Below are 15,376 nucleotides of genomic sequence, written 5' to 3'. Positions count from 1 at the left end.
TACAAACAGGAGGGCTAAAGTTTCTTTGGTTTTGTGATTAAAAAACAAAGGTGTTAATAAAAGTCAGTGTTTGGCCTATTTTGGCAATGTCTGAGCTGGCTGCTTAAATAGCTGCTGAAGATTGCAGAGCATCCTGGTAACAAACATGGGAAAAATATAGCTGATTGCAGGCACATGCACAGTTGCTTAGCATTAAAACTGGAACTGCTGGAACTGTGGGCAGTCTGACACATTGCCAGTGTGTTTTCTGTGTTTTGTGGGAAGTTTGAGTGAGCTTGTGACCTTACGTGTGAGTTAGTGTGATCTGATGCACAAGGGCTAGTGCCTTTATCCGTGCACTCTCATGGCCAGAAAAGGAGAAAGCATTTGAGGAGAAATTGACAGTTTCCTTAAGCCAGAGAAATAATCATGAGCCATAAGCAATTTTTTGGGCAAGAACTAGTAGCAGCATGGTGCTCACCTCCATTAGTGTCACCGCAGCTGGAAGTGCTAAATAAATGAGGCAAGTGGCATAAGAGAGTAAGCTGTTTTCAGCTGTGAACCAGTCAGATCTGCTCTGAGGTCTTCTAGTCCCAAGCAATTGTTATCAGCCTGTGTGTGGCAGCAGGTGAAGCCATTATTACCAAGCCTTTTCATTTCTGCTGACAAGAAAACAAGGAGTGAAAGGGTGAATAATATGGTCCTGCTTGTAGATGTTTGTCTTAACAAGGTGCACAGAAGAAAACTTGGAGTGGTGAATTGTTGTTTCTGTTGTGCTGAAACTTTGCTGATATAAATCAGGAAAACAAATCCCATGCTCAGAAAGAGATCTTTTTGTCAGCACTGCTGGGAGATCCCACAGTGCAGTGTTGTGTTTTAGGCAGTTAGGGTTTCTCTAGACTTGCAGGGCTGAATGTCCAAGTGCAAAACCTTCCAGTACTGACACTTCCTTCATCTCCTTTTGGACTACCAGTGACACACTGTGCACACTGAATGTGTATCTCTCTCCTGAGTATCTCAGTTTTGCTTGTCCAAGAGGAGAGAAGCAAGGAAATATGGACTCTCCTAGAAAGGAAGATGATGCACAGGGAAGATACTGGCAAAATCCTGCCATATTCAGGATGTCCCCGAGAACAAGGGAGGCCTGGGATGTGAAGTGATGGTGGAGAATCCAGAAGTCCTTGCTTTTATCACTAGGCAAAGAAGCTTCTGCCACTGAGAAACTGTACCTCTGTGGCTGGCAGAGATACTCCTTCAGGTTGGATGTACGTTGTTGTAGTCCCTTTCCCAGCAGAAATGGACTCATTGGTTTAGTGTTCCCTGGGTGTCCATGCTTGTTGTCGTGTACCTCTGGCAATTTGCACACCATTACTTTAACTTCATGCTTTCCAGTCTGGCTGTGTCAATGCCTCTTTCTTCAGGTCATTCTGGTGTCATCGTGGTTATCATCCCACTGCAAGTGGGGCTGTAGGAGAGAAGTTTGTGCTTCATGCCTGCCTTGTCACCCTACCCTCAGGTACGTGATCATATCCCGGGAGGAGAGGGAGCAGAACCTGATGGCCTTCCAGCACAGTGAGAGGATTTACTTCCGTGCCTGTCGTGACATCCAGCCTGGGGAGAAGTTGCGGGTCTGGTACAGTGAGGATTACATGAAGCGGCTGCATAGTATGTCCCAGGAGACCATCAACAGAAATCTCACAACAGGTGAGTCCCTCTCTTTCTGCCCTCTCCACAGTCTCTATTGTCCATCACCCTCATTGCACCAAGTGTAGTGGGTGAAATAGGTGATGCCCAGCCTGTGCAAGGAGACTTGCATTTCTACAAGCAGCTCATGTCTTGGCAAGAGCCTCCAGTTCTGCAATGTATGGGGGTACAAGAATGATGTTAACACTATCTTGGAGATCATGAAATAATTATTTATGTTGTGTCGTGTTGTGTTGTATCGTGTTGTGTTGTATCGTCTTTGTGCTGCTAGAGCCTGATACAGTGCCCAGAGAGCACAGAGCTCCTCCATCACAAGGCTCTGTGACCTGAGAATTGCCAACCTGATGATCTCATGGCACTGGGTTTTTCTTTGACCATGATGCTTTCTCTGGCTCTTGTGAGGAAACTCTGTCTGGTTTTGTGTGTATACGTAAGAGAGATTTCCTTGGTATGTTTGTATGTTCATTTTCCTGGCTTAATTTATCTCCTCTTTCTTCAGAAAGATAATGCGGGATCAGCGTGACATCAGCTAGAGACTCCTTAGTCTCACAACCTTAGAGTGCTTGTACGAAGTACAGGAGGCTTTGTACTTGTCAGTTTGATTCTTCCCTGGATGAAAATCATTATCTTATCTTAGCAATAGTCATGCTGGAACAAACCCAGAGGTCCTTTAGGTCAATGTAATGTGAGCAACACAGGAAGCTTTAGAGGAAGGCAAAAATTCTTAATGCATCTGTTCATCTGTACAATGCTGAGACCTGTAGTTAATTAAGGGCATTTCTTTCCAGGCGTTGCCACAGAGCACCAGGGCCTCAGAGGGGCAGCCACACTAAATATAACTTTCTAATTAAGATTCCCATGTATATTATTACTCTGCTGCTGTTGCTGCCTTGACTTGGTAAAAGGTGTCTCCTCGTTAAGTATGGGGTGGACGAGTTGTCCGGAAAAAGCTGGTTGTCCTCCATCACCTTGGAGTTCTTATGCACTTGCAGCGCTACGTCTTGATGGCTGTTCTTGGGCAATTCCCACATCTGAATTAACACTGGTGTGAGTGCGTGTTTTCGTGTTAATCATCTTATAAATCACCAAGTGGTTAGGTATGCATCCCATGCAGATGTTAGCTATCCAGGTGACTTAATACTGTCTGAAAGTAATGCAGAAGACTGGCTGTGTCCTAAGAGAAGCTGTGTTGCAGCCGTGGTCTAGAGGGGCACCAGAGCCAGAAGCAAGTATTCTGTCATACCGCATTTGCCTTTAGTCAGTTTGTCATAGTGCTGTGGTTTGTGTGAACTGAAGTGATAACTCACAGTCTGTTCAGCTGCTACGAGTATCTGCCTCTGGGCCCCTGAGGACCCACCATATTCTTCCACACGCTCAAGTGGAAGCCCAAGTGGCTGAAGAGACCTTCTTGGAAACCTCTGACATCTCCATGGGCTTATCTTGCAGCCAGCTATGCTCTGGGCTGCATTTGCTAAAGGAGCACAGAGGTGTTCTTTAAAATGAGCATGACGTGCTAGGCTGGAGAAGCATTGTAGCCACAGCCAGGAAGGCACTTGGAGGTGATCAGAGATAGGCATAAAAATATGTATGTCTGCTTTCTGTTTAAAAGACTCTAAATTCCCTGCAGGTGAGCCTGTTAAGTGAAGCTTTTTTAAAGCTTTGCTAACTTAAAAAAAAAAAAAAAGTAGCATGGTCCCCAGGTTCTGTTTCTGTTAGTAGATTCTGAGCCACCTCATTAATGGAGTTGAGAAGTGTAATACAAGGGATTGTTGTGTGTTTTCTAGCTTTCTCGTAGGGTCAAATCATTAGGTTGGCTAGGGGAAGAAATCACAGAAAAAGAAGAAGGATCCATTCTCTAAATCCTTTCCAGTAGTTGTTACAGTCCATAATAGGGGAAATATTAGGACAGAGACTCAAAGCTCTGCCCATAGAAAATCTCCAACAGGACGTGTTGCAAACCAGATCTGTTGTTACAAATTCACACAAGAAGCGGTTGGGGGTCCCAGCTGGCGTCAAAAACTAGTACATACCCCTGCCATCCAGGCCAGCCCTTTTTACGGTGCCTTACTCTAACTGTTTTGAGTCTTGCATCTTTTCTGCATTCTTAGAATTGCTCTTCTTAGAGGGGAGTGGTAGCTTTTGCTCCGTAACTCTTATGAAAGCATGAATATTCTTTAAAAGCATACAAAAGCAAAAACAGCATAAAGCAGCGTCTTGTTTGGGAAGCCATCAATGCTTGAAGTTATTTACAAGATAGAAGAATGATGGAAATTGAGCCAAACCTATCGTCTTTTGAATTTCCAGGTAAGGAAATATGGCTATTCCCTTTATTTTAAGCAATTAATAATTTGTATGAGGTTGCTTTTATTATTATTTTTTAATCACTGAATGGCCATGCTCCTAGACTTTGCTGGCACAAGCTAGATACCCCATCCTTGGAAGGCATACACCCATTGTAGCTCAGTTGGCATTGTATACCTTGGGATTTAAACATGCAAGTTATTTTTACTCCTTTGCCTTTGCATTTCTGGAGCAGCCTCCAAACTGAAGGAGAGTAATATGGTTTGCAATCTTTGTGCTGTGGCATGCACTGATGCTGGGGTTCTCGTGAAACAGTCTGAATCTCTTGCTGCACTGCTGTACATTTGATACCTTTTACCAAGTCAAAACAGGCACAGGTCTTCCAACCAGCCAAAATGGCACTGGGCTCTGGGTGTTAGGTTCCACTGTGATTAGTGATTACTGTGTAGGCTCCTTCCAGCGCAGATTGGTTATATCACTAGGTTAAACAAGCTGCCTATAGTTTCTCTTCTCTTTAAAGTGTGTGGGTCCTATTCTGCTGTGGCTACCCAGGACTGTCTCTGTTTTTGCAGACATGCCCATTAGTAGGGCTGTTTCTCTTGTGAGCCTCGGTTTCCACTGTTTCAATTCCCTGGCTTGTAACGCAACCTACAGATCTGCGGGGATTCAGTCTGCCTTTTTGTTCTCTTTTGTTCATTTGAGTTTTAGATTGAAAGATGCTGGTCGGTTCCTGGTGATAATCCCCACCCCTCATTTTCCTTTCTAGGAGACAAAAAGTTACAGAAGGAAAAGTCAGAAAAGAATGCAGATAATCAAGAAGACACAAGGGGTCCACTCCACTTGAAGCAAGGGAAGAGCCCCTACAAGCGCAGCTATGATGAGGGGGAAACCCACCCCCAAACAAAGAAAAAAAAGATTGACCTCATCTTCAAAGATGTCCTGGAGGCTTCTTTGGAGTCTGCTAAATTTGAAGAGAAACAGTTAGCAACAAGTACACCGCTTTCCACAAGAGCAACATCTAAATACCAGGCTGAAGAGATCTTTGAGAGGTGCGGCAATGCCATGCAGCACGGTTCCCTAAACCTCAGCAGAAACCGAAGTGAAGAGGAATGGAAGTTCCCTCATGGTTCCTCTTTCAATTCTGCCAAAGAAGTGGGAGTCCTTGAAGACGAGGAAGAAGAGCCTCTGTCACTGAAAGCAGACAGCCCTACCGAGCTGTCACTGGCTTCTGCAGAAGGCAACTCCCATGAAATTCCTACCACCTCCTTCTGCCCAAATTGCATCCGGTTGAAGAAGAAAATCCGAGAGCTACAGGCCGAGTTAGACATGCTGAGATCTGGGAAATTACCCGAACCACCTGTGCTACCACCCCAGGTACCTGAGCTCCAAGAGTTCTCAGACCCCACAGGTAAGCCTTGCCAAGTATCAGCCTTCTCCAAACCCTGCCTAAGGAAAGTATTGAGATGCCTGTGTGCGGTGTACCCATCTAAAGCATTTTGCTCTGAGTATTCAGGTGAACAAGTGTTTCCATGGAAGGTTCATTGTCAGGTTTTGTGAACGAATGGGACAGCTGACGTTGTGGGCACTGTGGAAGACTGGGAAGTATGGGAAAGACTCTGTACGACAACTTGCTCTATTTGTTGCCGTTGTAATCAATCATGCACTGCCAATAAAAAAGACATTCCATTGCAGATAGTTTGTTTGCTGTATCTTTGATGCATTCTTTTTCAGCGGAATCCCATCCACAGTGTCTTACATGCTACCAGGAAACAGTGCTTGAAAGTCTGAATTGACTCAATGGTTAACACTGGAATGTGTGCTCTTTGTGTATGAAATGATGTCCCGCTGTGTTCCTCATTGGAAGGCACTCTGTTTTCTCCACTGCCTTAACACAAACATGTGTCCCTTTCTGAAGATGTTTCATTTCTTCCAGGAACATGCTATTGAGCAGCAGGAGCCTTCACCAAGGGAACATTTGGGTCACACCATGCGTTGTGCAAATAGTCAGGATGTAATATCATTACTTTTGTCTGTTGTGGCATGTTGGAGACTAAGTTCATAAGGAGATATATCGATAAATGTTTCCTTCAAAGCTGTTACTCAAATTCTGACTGTTGTGGTTGTGGGCAGAGTGTGGCCAGCTTGTCAGGCAGCATTCTACCATCACTTGTAGGGTGTTTCTCTAACTTAGAGTCTTGGTAAATGCCTTATTATACCTTTTTTTTTTTTCCCCTTCTTCTTTTTTTTTTTTTTTTTTTTTTCTAGCTTCAGAAAGTATCATCTCTGTTCCCACCATCATGGAGGATGATGACCAGGAGGTGGATTCTGCTGATGAATCAGTTTCCAATGAAATGATTGCTGCTACAGACGAGCCTTCCAAGATGTCTTCTGCAACGGGACGGAGGATACGGCGGTTTAAGCAAGAGTGGCTTAAGAAGTTCTGGTTTCTGCGGTACTCCCCGACACTGAATGAAATGTGGTGCCATGTCTGTAGGCAATACACAGTGCAATCCTCTCGGACTTCAGCTTTCATCATTGGCTCAAAGCAGTTCAAGATACACACAATAAAACTTCACAGCCAGAGCAACCTCCACAAGAAGTGCCTGCAGCTTTACAAGCTCAGAATGCACCCAGAGAAGACAGAAGAGATGTGCCGAAATATGACTTTGCTCTTCAATACAGCCTACCACTTGGCACTGGAGGGCAGGCCCTACTATGACTTTCGGCCTCTGGCAGAACTATTGAGAAAGTGTGAACTCAAGGTAGTAGATCAATACATGAATGAAGGAGACTGCCAAATCTTAATCCACCATATTGCTCGGGCTCTTCGGGAGGACCTTGTTGAACGCATCCGACAGTCTCCCTTCCTCAGCATCATTCTGGATGGGCAGAGTGACGATGTGCTTGCTGACACAGTTGCAGTGTATGTGCAGTACACAAGCAGTGATGGGCCTCCAGCAACTGAATTCCTGTCTCTTCAGGAACTGGGCTTTTCTACAACAGACAGTTACCTCCAAGCATTAGACAGGGCCTTTTCCAGCCTGGGAATTCGATTGCAGGATGAGAAACCAACTATTGGCTTGGGTGTTGATGGTGCTAATATTACTGCCAGCCTGAGAGCAAACTTGTTCATGACAATCAGAAAGACTTTGCCGTGGCTTCTCTGCTTGCCCTTTATGGTACACAGACCCCATTTGGAGATTTTGGATGCAATCAGTGGGAAAGAACTGCCATGCCTGGAGGAGCTGGAAAACAATCTGAAACAGCTGCTCAGTTTCTATCGTTACTCTCCCCGACTCATGTGCGAGTTGAGGGTCACTGCTTCCACCCTGTGTGAGGAGACTGAGTTCTTGGGTGACATTCGAGCAGTGAAATGGATCATCGGGGAGCAGAATGTGCTCAACGCTCTCATCAAGGATTACCTTGAGGTTGTGGCCCATCTCAAGGATGTCAGCGGCCAGACCCAAAGGGCAGACGCTTCTGCGATTGCCTTGGCCCTCCTGCAATTCCTGATGGACTACCAGTCAATTAAACTTATCTACTTCCTGCTGGATGTGATTGCTGTACTTTCACGTCTTGCCTATGTCTTCCAAGGGGAGTACCTTCTTGTGTCGCAAGTGGATGATAAAATAGAGGAAGCTATTCAGGAGATCAGTCGGCTAGCAGACTCACCAGGGGAGTACCTTCAGGAATTTGAGGAAAACTTCCGTGAAAGCTTTAATGGCATTGCTGTGAAAAACCTACGGGTGGCTGAAGCCAAATTCCAGTCAATCAGAGAAAAGATCTGCCAGAAGACCCAGGTGATCCTAGCCCAAAGGTTCGACTCTCGTAGCCGGACATTTGTGAAAGCCTGTCAGGTATTTGACCTTGCAGCTTGGCCCAGAAGCACTGATGAGCTCATGAGCTATGGGAAGGAGGATATGGTACAAATATTTGAACACCTGGAGACAGTCCCGTCTTTTTCCAGAGAGGTTTGCAGAGAGGGAATGGACACCCAAGGGAGTTTGCTGATGGAGTGGCGAGAACTCAAGGTGGATTATTATACCAAAAATGGTTTTAAAGACTTACTCAGTCACATTTGTAAATACAAACAGAGATTCCCTCTCTTAAATAAAATAGTTCAGATCCTCAAAGTCCTTCCCACCTCATCGGCCTGCTGTGAGAAGGGGCGCAACGCCCTGCAGAGAGTGCGCAAAAATAACCGCTCTCGGCTCACACTGGAGCAGCTCAGTGACCTGTTGACGATTGCTGTCAACGGGCCGCCCATTGCCAACTTTGATTGCAAGCGGGCACTAGATAGTTGGTTTGAGGAAAAGTCAGGCAATAGTTACGCGCTGTCAGCTGAAATGCTGAGCAGGATGTCATCTCTTGATCAGAAGCCGATGTTGCAGAGTGTGGACCATGGCTCTGAGTTTTACCCCGATATTTAGGAAGGAATGCCTCAGATCAGAAAGCTGTTGAATAATTTTTTTTTTTTTAATCTATACTCTAAACTTTGATATATTATATAAAGTATATATATATATATTATATATATTAAGGAAAAACCCACACTGAAAAGTTTAAAATTAAGACGATGTGCGTCTGATAGAAGCTAAGCAGAATTTTAAAGATTGAGACAATGTTTAGAAATTTACTGGTGTCTCCGACCATGGCAGCTGCAGTGTAGGTGGCAACATTTCATTCTTTAGAAGCATGTGCTGGGGCCATACTCTACATGTTCAAACCTAACAATCTATAAGCTAGATGACGGGTCTTTGTCGGCCTTCTCCTCCCGGCAGTTTCCTTTATATGTGTGTTGTCGGTTTGTTGGGTTGGGTTTTGTGTTTGTTGTTGTTTTCAGTTTCAATCTCTGCCTCTCTTTTCTTAGTTCAGTTATTGAGCCATTTGAACCTTTTGTTGACGACCGTCAGATTTCTGATTTTCGACAGAGCATCCTGTGTGTTTATGTTGTCCCTGGATCTTCCAGCTCCATCTGGTTCTCTCTGTTGGAGTGGGAGCTTTCTACACTCACAGAGACTTCTGGGATTCTGGAAAGGCTGGGACCAGGATTTTGTTTTTTTCTGATTCAGAAACAGATGCCTCCACTAAACTGTGATACCCCTTTCTCAGTTCTCCCTACTTTTGAGCTGTAGAGTAATACTTGGCTTTCAGCTCCTTTTATGATAACCGTAGTACCAGTTTATCATACGTATATTATAACATGATGTCATGTGCAGACTATAAAATAGCAAAATAGAGAAGGCAGGGGGAAATTTTTGCATTTATATTTTTATATTGTAGGAAATAAATATATATATATATATATACACACACACACACACACAACTATTCATACAAAACCAGGGCTGCTGTGGAAGCTAGACAGCCAATGAGTCAAGAGCCATTTCTGGGCAGAGATTCAAAGGCTTAAAAAAAATTATATTCTAATTTACGTTATTTATACTATGTCTTTATAATCCTAGACTGTTGTGGGGGTTTTGTTTTGTTTTGTTTTGTTTGGAATAACTGAAAGAAAAACCTGCTGCAGTTTGGTGGCAGGGGCTATCAATGCAAGATTATCTTGGATTATAAACATGTGATGATGTCCTGTAAAGGTTCACGTATTCTCTTGTGACCAAGGTAACATGTTCCACAGCACAGCAGACTGATGACAGCAGGAAGAAGGGATGCTCTGCTTCTTCCTGTGAAATATTTCTTCCTTTCTTGAAGGGATGCAGAGTCCAGCCAAAATGTGAATAGGGGACTTGCACCTTCTATCACAGAGGAGATTGTTCTGTGGGCTTGGGGTTCTTGTCTTTTTATTCTTTTAAAGTAAATGAGCTCCACATGTTCACACAGTATCACTTCAGGTTAGAAAAGCAAAAAAAAAAAAAAAAAAAAAAAGGCAAAAAAAAAAAAAAAGAAAAAGAAAGAAACTAACAAGGTGCAAAAACTCCACAGATGCTAGTGCCTTGCCCCGCTGATGTGGCATGGACAGCACCAACCTGACCAGACCATCATGGGAGTGAGAAGCTGTTGTTCAGAAGGTCTCCGAGCTGACAAGTTCTCACTTCCCAGAGGGATGAGCTTTGTGCCAAGCTGTGTTGTTTGGAAACGTGATGGTGGTATCAGCAACACTGAACCTGTCCTTTCTCCTGTTACCCCCCTGCCCTTGGTCTTGGTGCTAAGATATCTCTAGAACCATTGCTGCTAGTTGATAGCTTTTCATTTATATAAATATATATATATATATAATATTATTTTATTTTTTAAACTTTTTCATTTGTTTTCAATGGAGATGTAGCATGTTTGGAACCGATCTCTCTTGGAGTCACTTTCACTGCCAGGGTTCACACACTGTCTTCCCCGGGAAAACACGCACTTCTACCTAGATCTCACCTCCCACTAACCCATTTGCCCTCAGTAGACCTGCACAGTGGATACCACTGTGCAGCAAAGCCACTGCACACCACATCAGCTCTCAGACTCACGGACACAGCTCAGCTGGTGTTTGTCAGAGCTTTGGAAATGCTTCCCCTCTATCCCTGTGGAGAGGAGGAAAGGTGGAGCCTGCTTAGAGCGCTCACAGGGCAAACCCTTCCGTCCTCTGCCCTGGCTTGGCCCCATAGCAGTTGAAGAAGGGGCAGAGCAGCCCCTGCAAGGCCGGTGGGCTGCAATCTGTAGCACTTACTCACTTTCCCCCATGCTGTACCTCAGATTACACGTGCTGCCGATTTCTGGCTCATTGGGACAGTTGGAGCAAACGTGCCAGGGCCCCTGGTTTGCCTCTTGTAGCCTTCAGGCATGTCTCAAGCTAGGCCAGGGCATTAAGTCTAGGTATCAATATGCAACACCTAGTGAGCAAAAAATGGTTTTATTTGTATAAACTGTTTTTAATTACAATTTTTTTCCTGCCTTTCCCAATAAGATATGTGATTAAATTGACCCATTTATCTAAAGGAGCAAGAGTTAAGCTGGAAACCCTCTGGCACAGTGAGCAAGGCAGCTCTTTGTGTGGTCACAGCACAGGGATCTCTGTGCACAAGATGTCTGTGGCTCTGCTGATGGTGCTGCCTTAAATCTGCCAGAGCTGTTTCCTGCCAGGGAACTGGCAGGTCCTCCCATTAGATACGATTTGAGGAGATGTAAAAAGCAAAAAGCAAGTCCCTGTAGAAGAATTGCTGCTTCATGAGCCTCTGGCCCAGAGATGAGCGAGGTAAACTTGGATGTTTAGAGACAGGCAGATGGGGAAAAGTGCTCCTGCTCAAGTGTGCACAGATGCATGGGAAACTGGGGCAGAGGGAGTAAAAATAACAAGAAGAGACTTTCTGTAAGCTGCACTGGGTGCTAGGGAGGCTGGCAAGGCAATTTCCCTCCTCCCCTGTTTTTTTAATTTACTTCTTTGCTCAACTCTGTACCTCTTTGTGGGGGAGAAAAGGAAATGATCTGCTTTTCTGTTTGTGACACTGAAAGCTCCTTGGAACATGGCTTTTTTCATGGAGGCCATCAAATGGCCTGGACTACCTGAGGGAGGGGATACTTGGCAACAGTGTCCAAGAACCTCAGTAAGCATGGGCAACATCCCAGTGCTTGTGCTGAGCCACCTGAACTGCCTGTGTGCAGCCTTTGAGCACTTCTGCTTTTTTGTTGCTGGGAAGAAAATGGTGCCCTGCCTTGATTGGCAAGGTAAAAGCCACCAGGGACTTGTAGAGAAATGATTCCTATTGTTTGTCTCTCCTTGTTGGTTGCTTTGCAAATCCCATTCCCATCAGTGACATCTTTCACCCAGGTACTTACTCCCAGTAGCAGTGGGTGGCTTTTTCTCCAGGCAGCCAGCTGAAAAAGGGAAAGCACTTGTTTCTTTTGTGATAACTCTGCATGCAATTGTGAGCAGCAGTGTCCATGGGAAGAGCATTTTCCCATGACTGGACATTGCAGTTAGCTGTGAACAGGAAAGGTCAGAGATCCCTTGCATTGGTTATGGGGGGAAATGAGAGCCTGGTGCAGCAGCAATAATGCAAACAATTCCCCATCATTCCCCATCAGAAAATAGATGCAGCCTTTGTACTAGACAAGCACAGGTGCTTTGCAAGCTTTCCCTCCAGGTTTATCCGCCTATCTCAGATCTGTAGCTATTACTCACATGGATAGTCCTGTGGATGGAAACGTGACTGCCGGCACGAGCAAGGCTGCGGGAGGGGGAGAGGAATAACAATGCAAAGCGCCCTCGGCTTTTCGGTGCCCTGCCTGGCCAGCCTTGCCTGAGAGCAGGTGTCTTTTGGTGCTCTGTGTGCAGCCCGCTCCGGGCTGTGAGGCAGGGAGGGTACCTGGAGGGCAGAGAGAGGCCGACCCAAGTGGGAGGTCGCGGTACTTCAGCTTTAATCAGTGCCTTCCTGCTGCTCTGAACAGAGGGGAAGCTGTTTTGTTATGTGTTGCTCGCAGTTTCATGAGCAGTTGCAGCAGCAGAGAGAAGGCTTTGTTTTTCTCAGATGAACTCTTTATCTTCTCCTCCCCTCCCCTTCCTAGCTAGGGCATCTGACTGTGAATAATACGCACTTCTCCAGACCCCAGAGCTTTTATTTCTGGCCTGTGGGCTTTTGGGTTGCCAATTTCCCCTACCCACTTCTTGCTCAGGCTCCTTGACTCTTACTGCCTGCTGCAAAGCAGAACCCATGAAGCACATGCAGACGTGTCCTTCTGCAGGGCTTGTCGATGGCTGGAGCAGTCAGCGCCCTCTGGCCACAAGACTGAACTCAACAGGGATAATCCTTACGGAACAAGAGACCAAAGCTCTTCCCATACCAGCAACAGCACGCGGGAGCCACGGGATGAGCGGCAGAGGGCAGGGTGCCCACGTGTCTTCTGTGCTGGGGCTTGCGCTGACCCTGGCTATGTCCCCCGTGCCGGTTGAGCTTTTGCTGATAGGAATTCTGAGTCATGATTGAGGCTCCATCTATCTCTTTCTCATAGCACAAACTCAACCAGGTGGCCCGCAGGGTCTTCGGTGTCCCGTTTCCTTCTTATCTTATCCGTATTGCTGTTTGTTTGACCAATGGGTAAAACAACCAAAACAGGCTTGCAAATAAGCAGCAACATGCTCTGCTTTTGCAGATTCCCCTCTCAGCCCTGTCAGAAGAGGTCTTAAAAGCAGAGAAATGGTACGTTGCTCCCCCAGCCATTGTATTCAATGCAGTAACGCCTATGCAATTCCTGTCTCCCTTGGAGACATGTATGATGTGTGTGCATGTAAGCTAGTGTATGTATACAGTACATATGCATACCGTCTATATATTGTATATACGCACATCCCAGTACATATACACACCATACAAAAGATAAAATCACACGCTTATATATCTATAAATAAAATCCTATATATTTATATATTTCTATGTTTTCAATAGATATAAAGATATAATATAGAGATGATAGAATCAACCAACCTTGTGTAAGGCTGGCCCTGTGTTCTGGCACAAGGCATGTAACACTGAAGACGTTGGACTTTGGGATGGTTTTAGCCATACACTGAGGCCTACATTTACATGTACAGCACTCTGCAGGGGGAGGCTTAGCTGCGGTTCGGACAGTGGGTCCCCTCTTGGCATGTTAACCAAGTGCTTGATAAAGATTGTCTAATGGGAATGTCTCAGTGTGGGAACACGCTCAAGTATCCTTGTCTTCTCAGTAAGCCTTTGTAAGGTCCAGCGTGCTCACAGCTGGACAGACACATATCCCACCCTCATATGCACTTTTCTGTCTCTGCACGGATGTGGTTGGCAGCTGAGCATACCCGTGCTGCAAAAATGTGGCTCTGCTTTTCCCATCCTCCATCGCTAGCACAGCACGGAACAACCATGTGTTTGTGCCATGTTTTGCATGTGGCTGTCGGTCAGAAGCGCAGCGATGGAGCTGGAATAGGGCAAGGAAAGCCAGCACGTTATGCATGAGGGATGGTCACAGGATCAGAGCTGGCAGGGTACTGTGCTGAGCCCAAGCAGCCAATGCAAAGTGGCCATGGCACATCAGCCATGCTGTGTCCACGCACCTCTCCTCAGAGTCCCGGGTGCAACGTGGCTGCTGCAGACAGGCTGCTGCTGGGCTGGCAGGCACTGGCGGGGCCTGGCAGCCCCTCACTGCTCTTTCCGTTGTCATTTTCACCTTCTGCTGGGAGGAGGGTGGGCGTTATCCTGACCGTTGGTTACACTGGTATCGCATTGTGCGAGCTCCCCCAAACTCCACACCCCCAGGCTTCTTGCCTCCACACAACTGGTAATCCACCTCAGCCGTGTCCCGCCTCAGCTGCGGGCAGCTCCCGGCCCCGTTCCTTACCAACCTCATGGAGGGTCTCCTCTCCCCAGCCCCCTCCTCCAAATGCCACTGACACTCGTGCAGGCCTGGCAAGCGGGCACACTGCCACCAGGCCACGGACTCTGATGCACTGCACCTCACGTCAAATAAGCTCGCTGTGCCAGGTAGGGGATTACATCTCCAATACTGTAATGTCCCAGATGCTATGGGAGGGCTGCAGAGCTTTCTGCCAGTGTGGGGTCCTCACCCGACTGTTGACGAGATGTGTTTCTCGCTTCCAGAAAGCAGAAAGTTTTGTCCCTGACCTCTCTGTACCCCCACCCAAGCACAGCCCTGCTGAACTGTTTCAAGCTGTCTCTCACTCACCCACCATACACACACACACACAATGAGAGAAAATTATCTAGAAGTCTATTACTACATATGTATTAATATGTTAATATCACTCTTTTGGAGAACATTAAAATGTTATTACTTTACAGACTATGCTTTATAGTACCTGTGTGAAAGGACCTAGGACACTGGATACGAATAGAGCTATGTTGATATATCATAGTATGTACACGAGAACTTCCTTTTGTCATATTATCCTTGTAATGTAAAATGATTGTTAATAAAAACAAACAAAAAAAAAAACAACAACAAAAAAAAAACAACATTTAAATTGATCTAGTTGGGTTGCTAATTCTTTATATCATGATTGGAGGTTAACTTAAAGATCTGGATGGATCTGCAGTTTTCCAGTTGATCCTATAAATGGATACCCATGGATAACCAGTGTTATGTGATACAGGAAAGTTATTTAGCCTGCTGGCAATCTTCCCTCTTTTAGTTTGAAGCCATTCTCCCTTGTCCTATCACTGTCAATCCAGGTGAAATGTCTATTCCCCTCCTGCTTCTAAGCTCCCTTCTAGTACTGGAAGACTGCAGTGAGGTCTCCAGCAACTATGTATGGGATAAAGGCTTGGTTCTGCTTTGAGGATTTAAACTGGTGATTTGCTGTGCCCACTCATGTTTGCTCAGTTCACAACACATTGGTGCTGGGCAATTTGCTGCTCCCAAATGAAAGTACATGCAAATTCTGGCCTTGGAGGAGGTTTGG

General features: G+C 45.6%; 1 protein-coding gene across 3 annotated transcripts in view; it reads left to right on the top strand.

Annotated features, from left to right (window-relative positions):
• The window catches only part of PRDM11 (PR/SET domain 11), a 51,444-nt gene extending 36,551 nt beyond the window's left edge, over nt 1–14,893 (top strand). For 2 of the 3 annotated variants that reach the window (XM_072337270.1, XM_072337269.1), the window contains exons 6-8: nt 1,496–1,683; nt 4,751–5,392; nt 6,250–14,893. In XM_072337270.1, the coding sequence (XP_072193371.1) occupies nt 1,496–1,683; nt 4,751–5,392; nt 6,250–8,414 (2,995 nt within the window). In that variant the 3' untranslated portion in view covers nt 8,415–14,893. The remainder of the gene's footprint in view (nt 1–1,495; nt 1,684–4,750; nt 5,393–6,249) is intronic. The other variant, XM_072337271.1, reaches the window with a different exon arrangement.
• Nucleotides 14,894–15,376: the final 483 nt, after the last annotated feature.

Source organism: Excalfactoria chinensis, chromosome 5 (genome assembly GCF_039878825.1).
Source record: "Excalfactoria chinensis isolate bCotChi1 chromosome 5, bCotChi1.hap2, whole genome shotgun sequence".
NCBI classification, from domain to species: domain Eukaryota; kingdom Metazoa; phylum Chordata; class Aves; order Galliformes; family Phasianidae; genus Excalfactoria; species Excalfactoria chinensis.
This window is presented reverse-complemented; position numbering and strand designations above follow the sequence as displayed.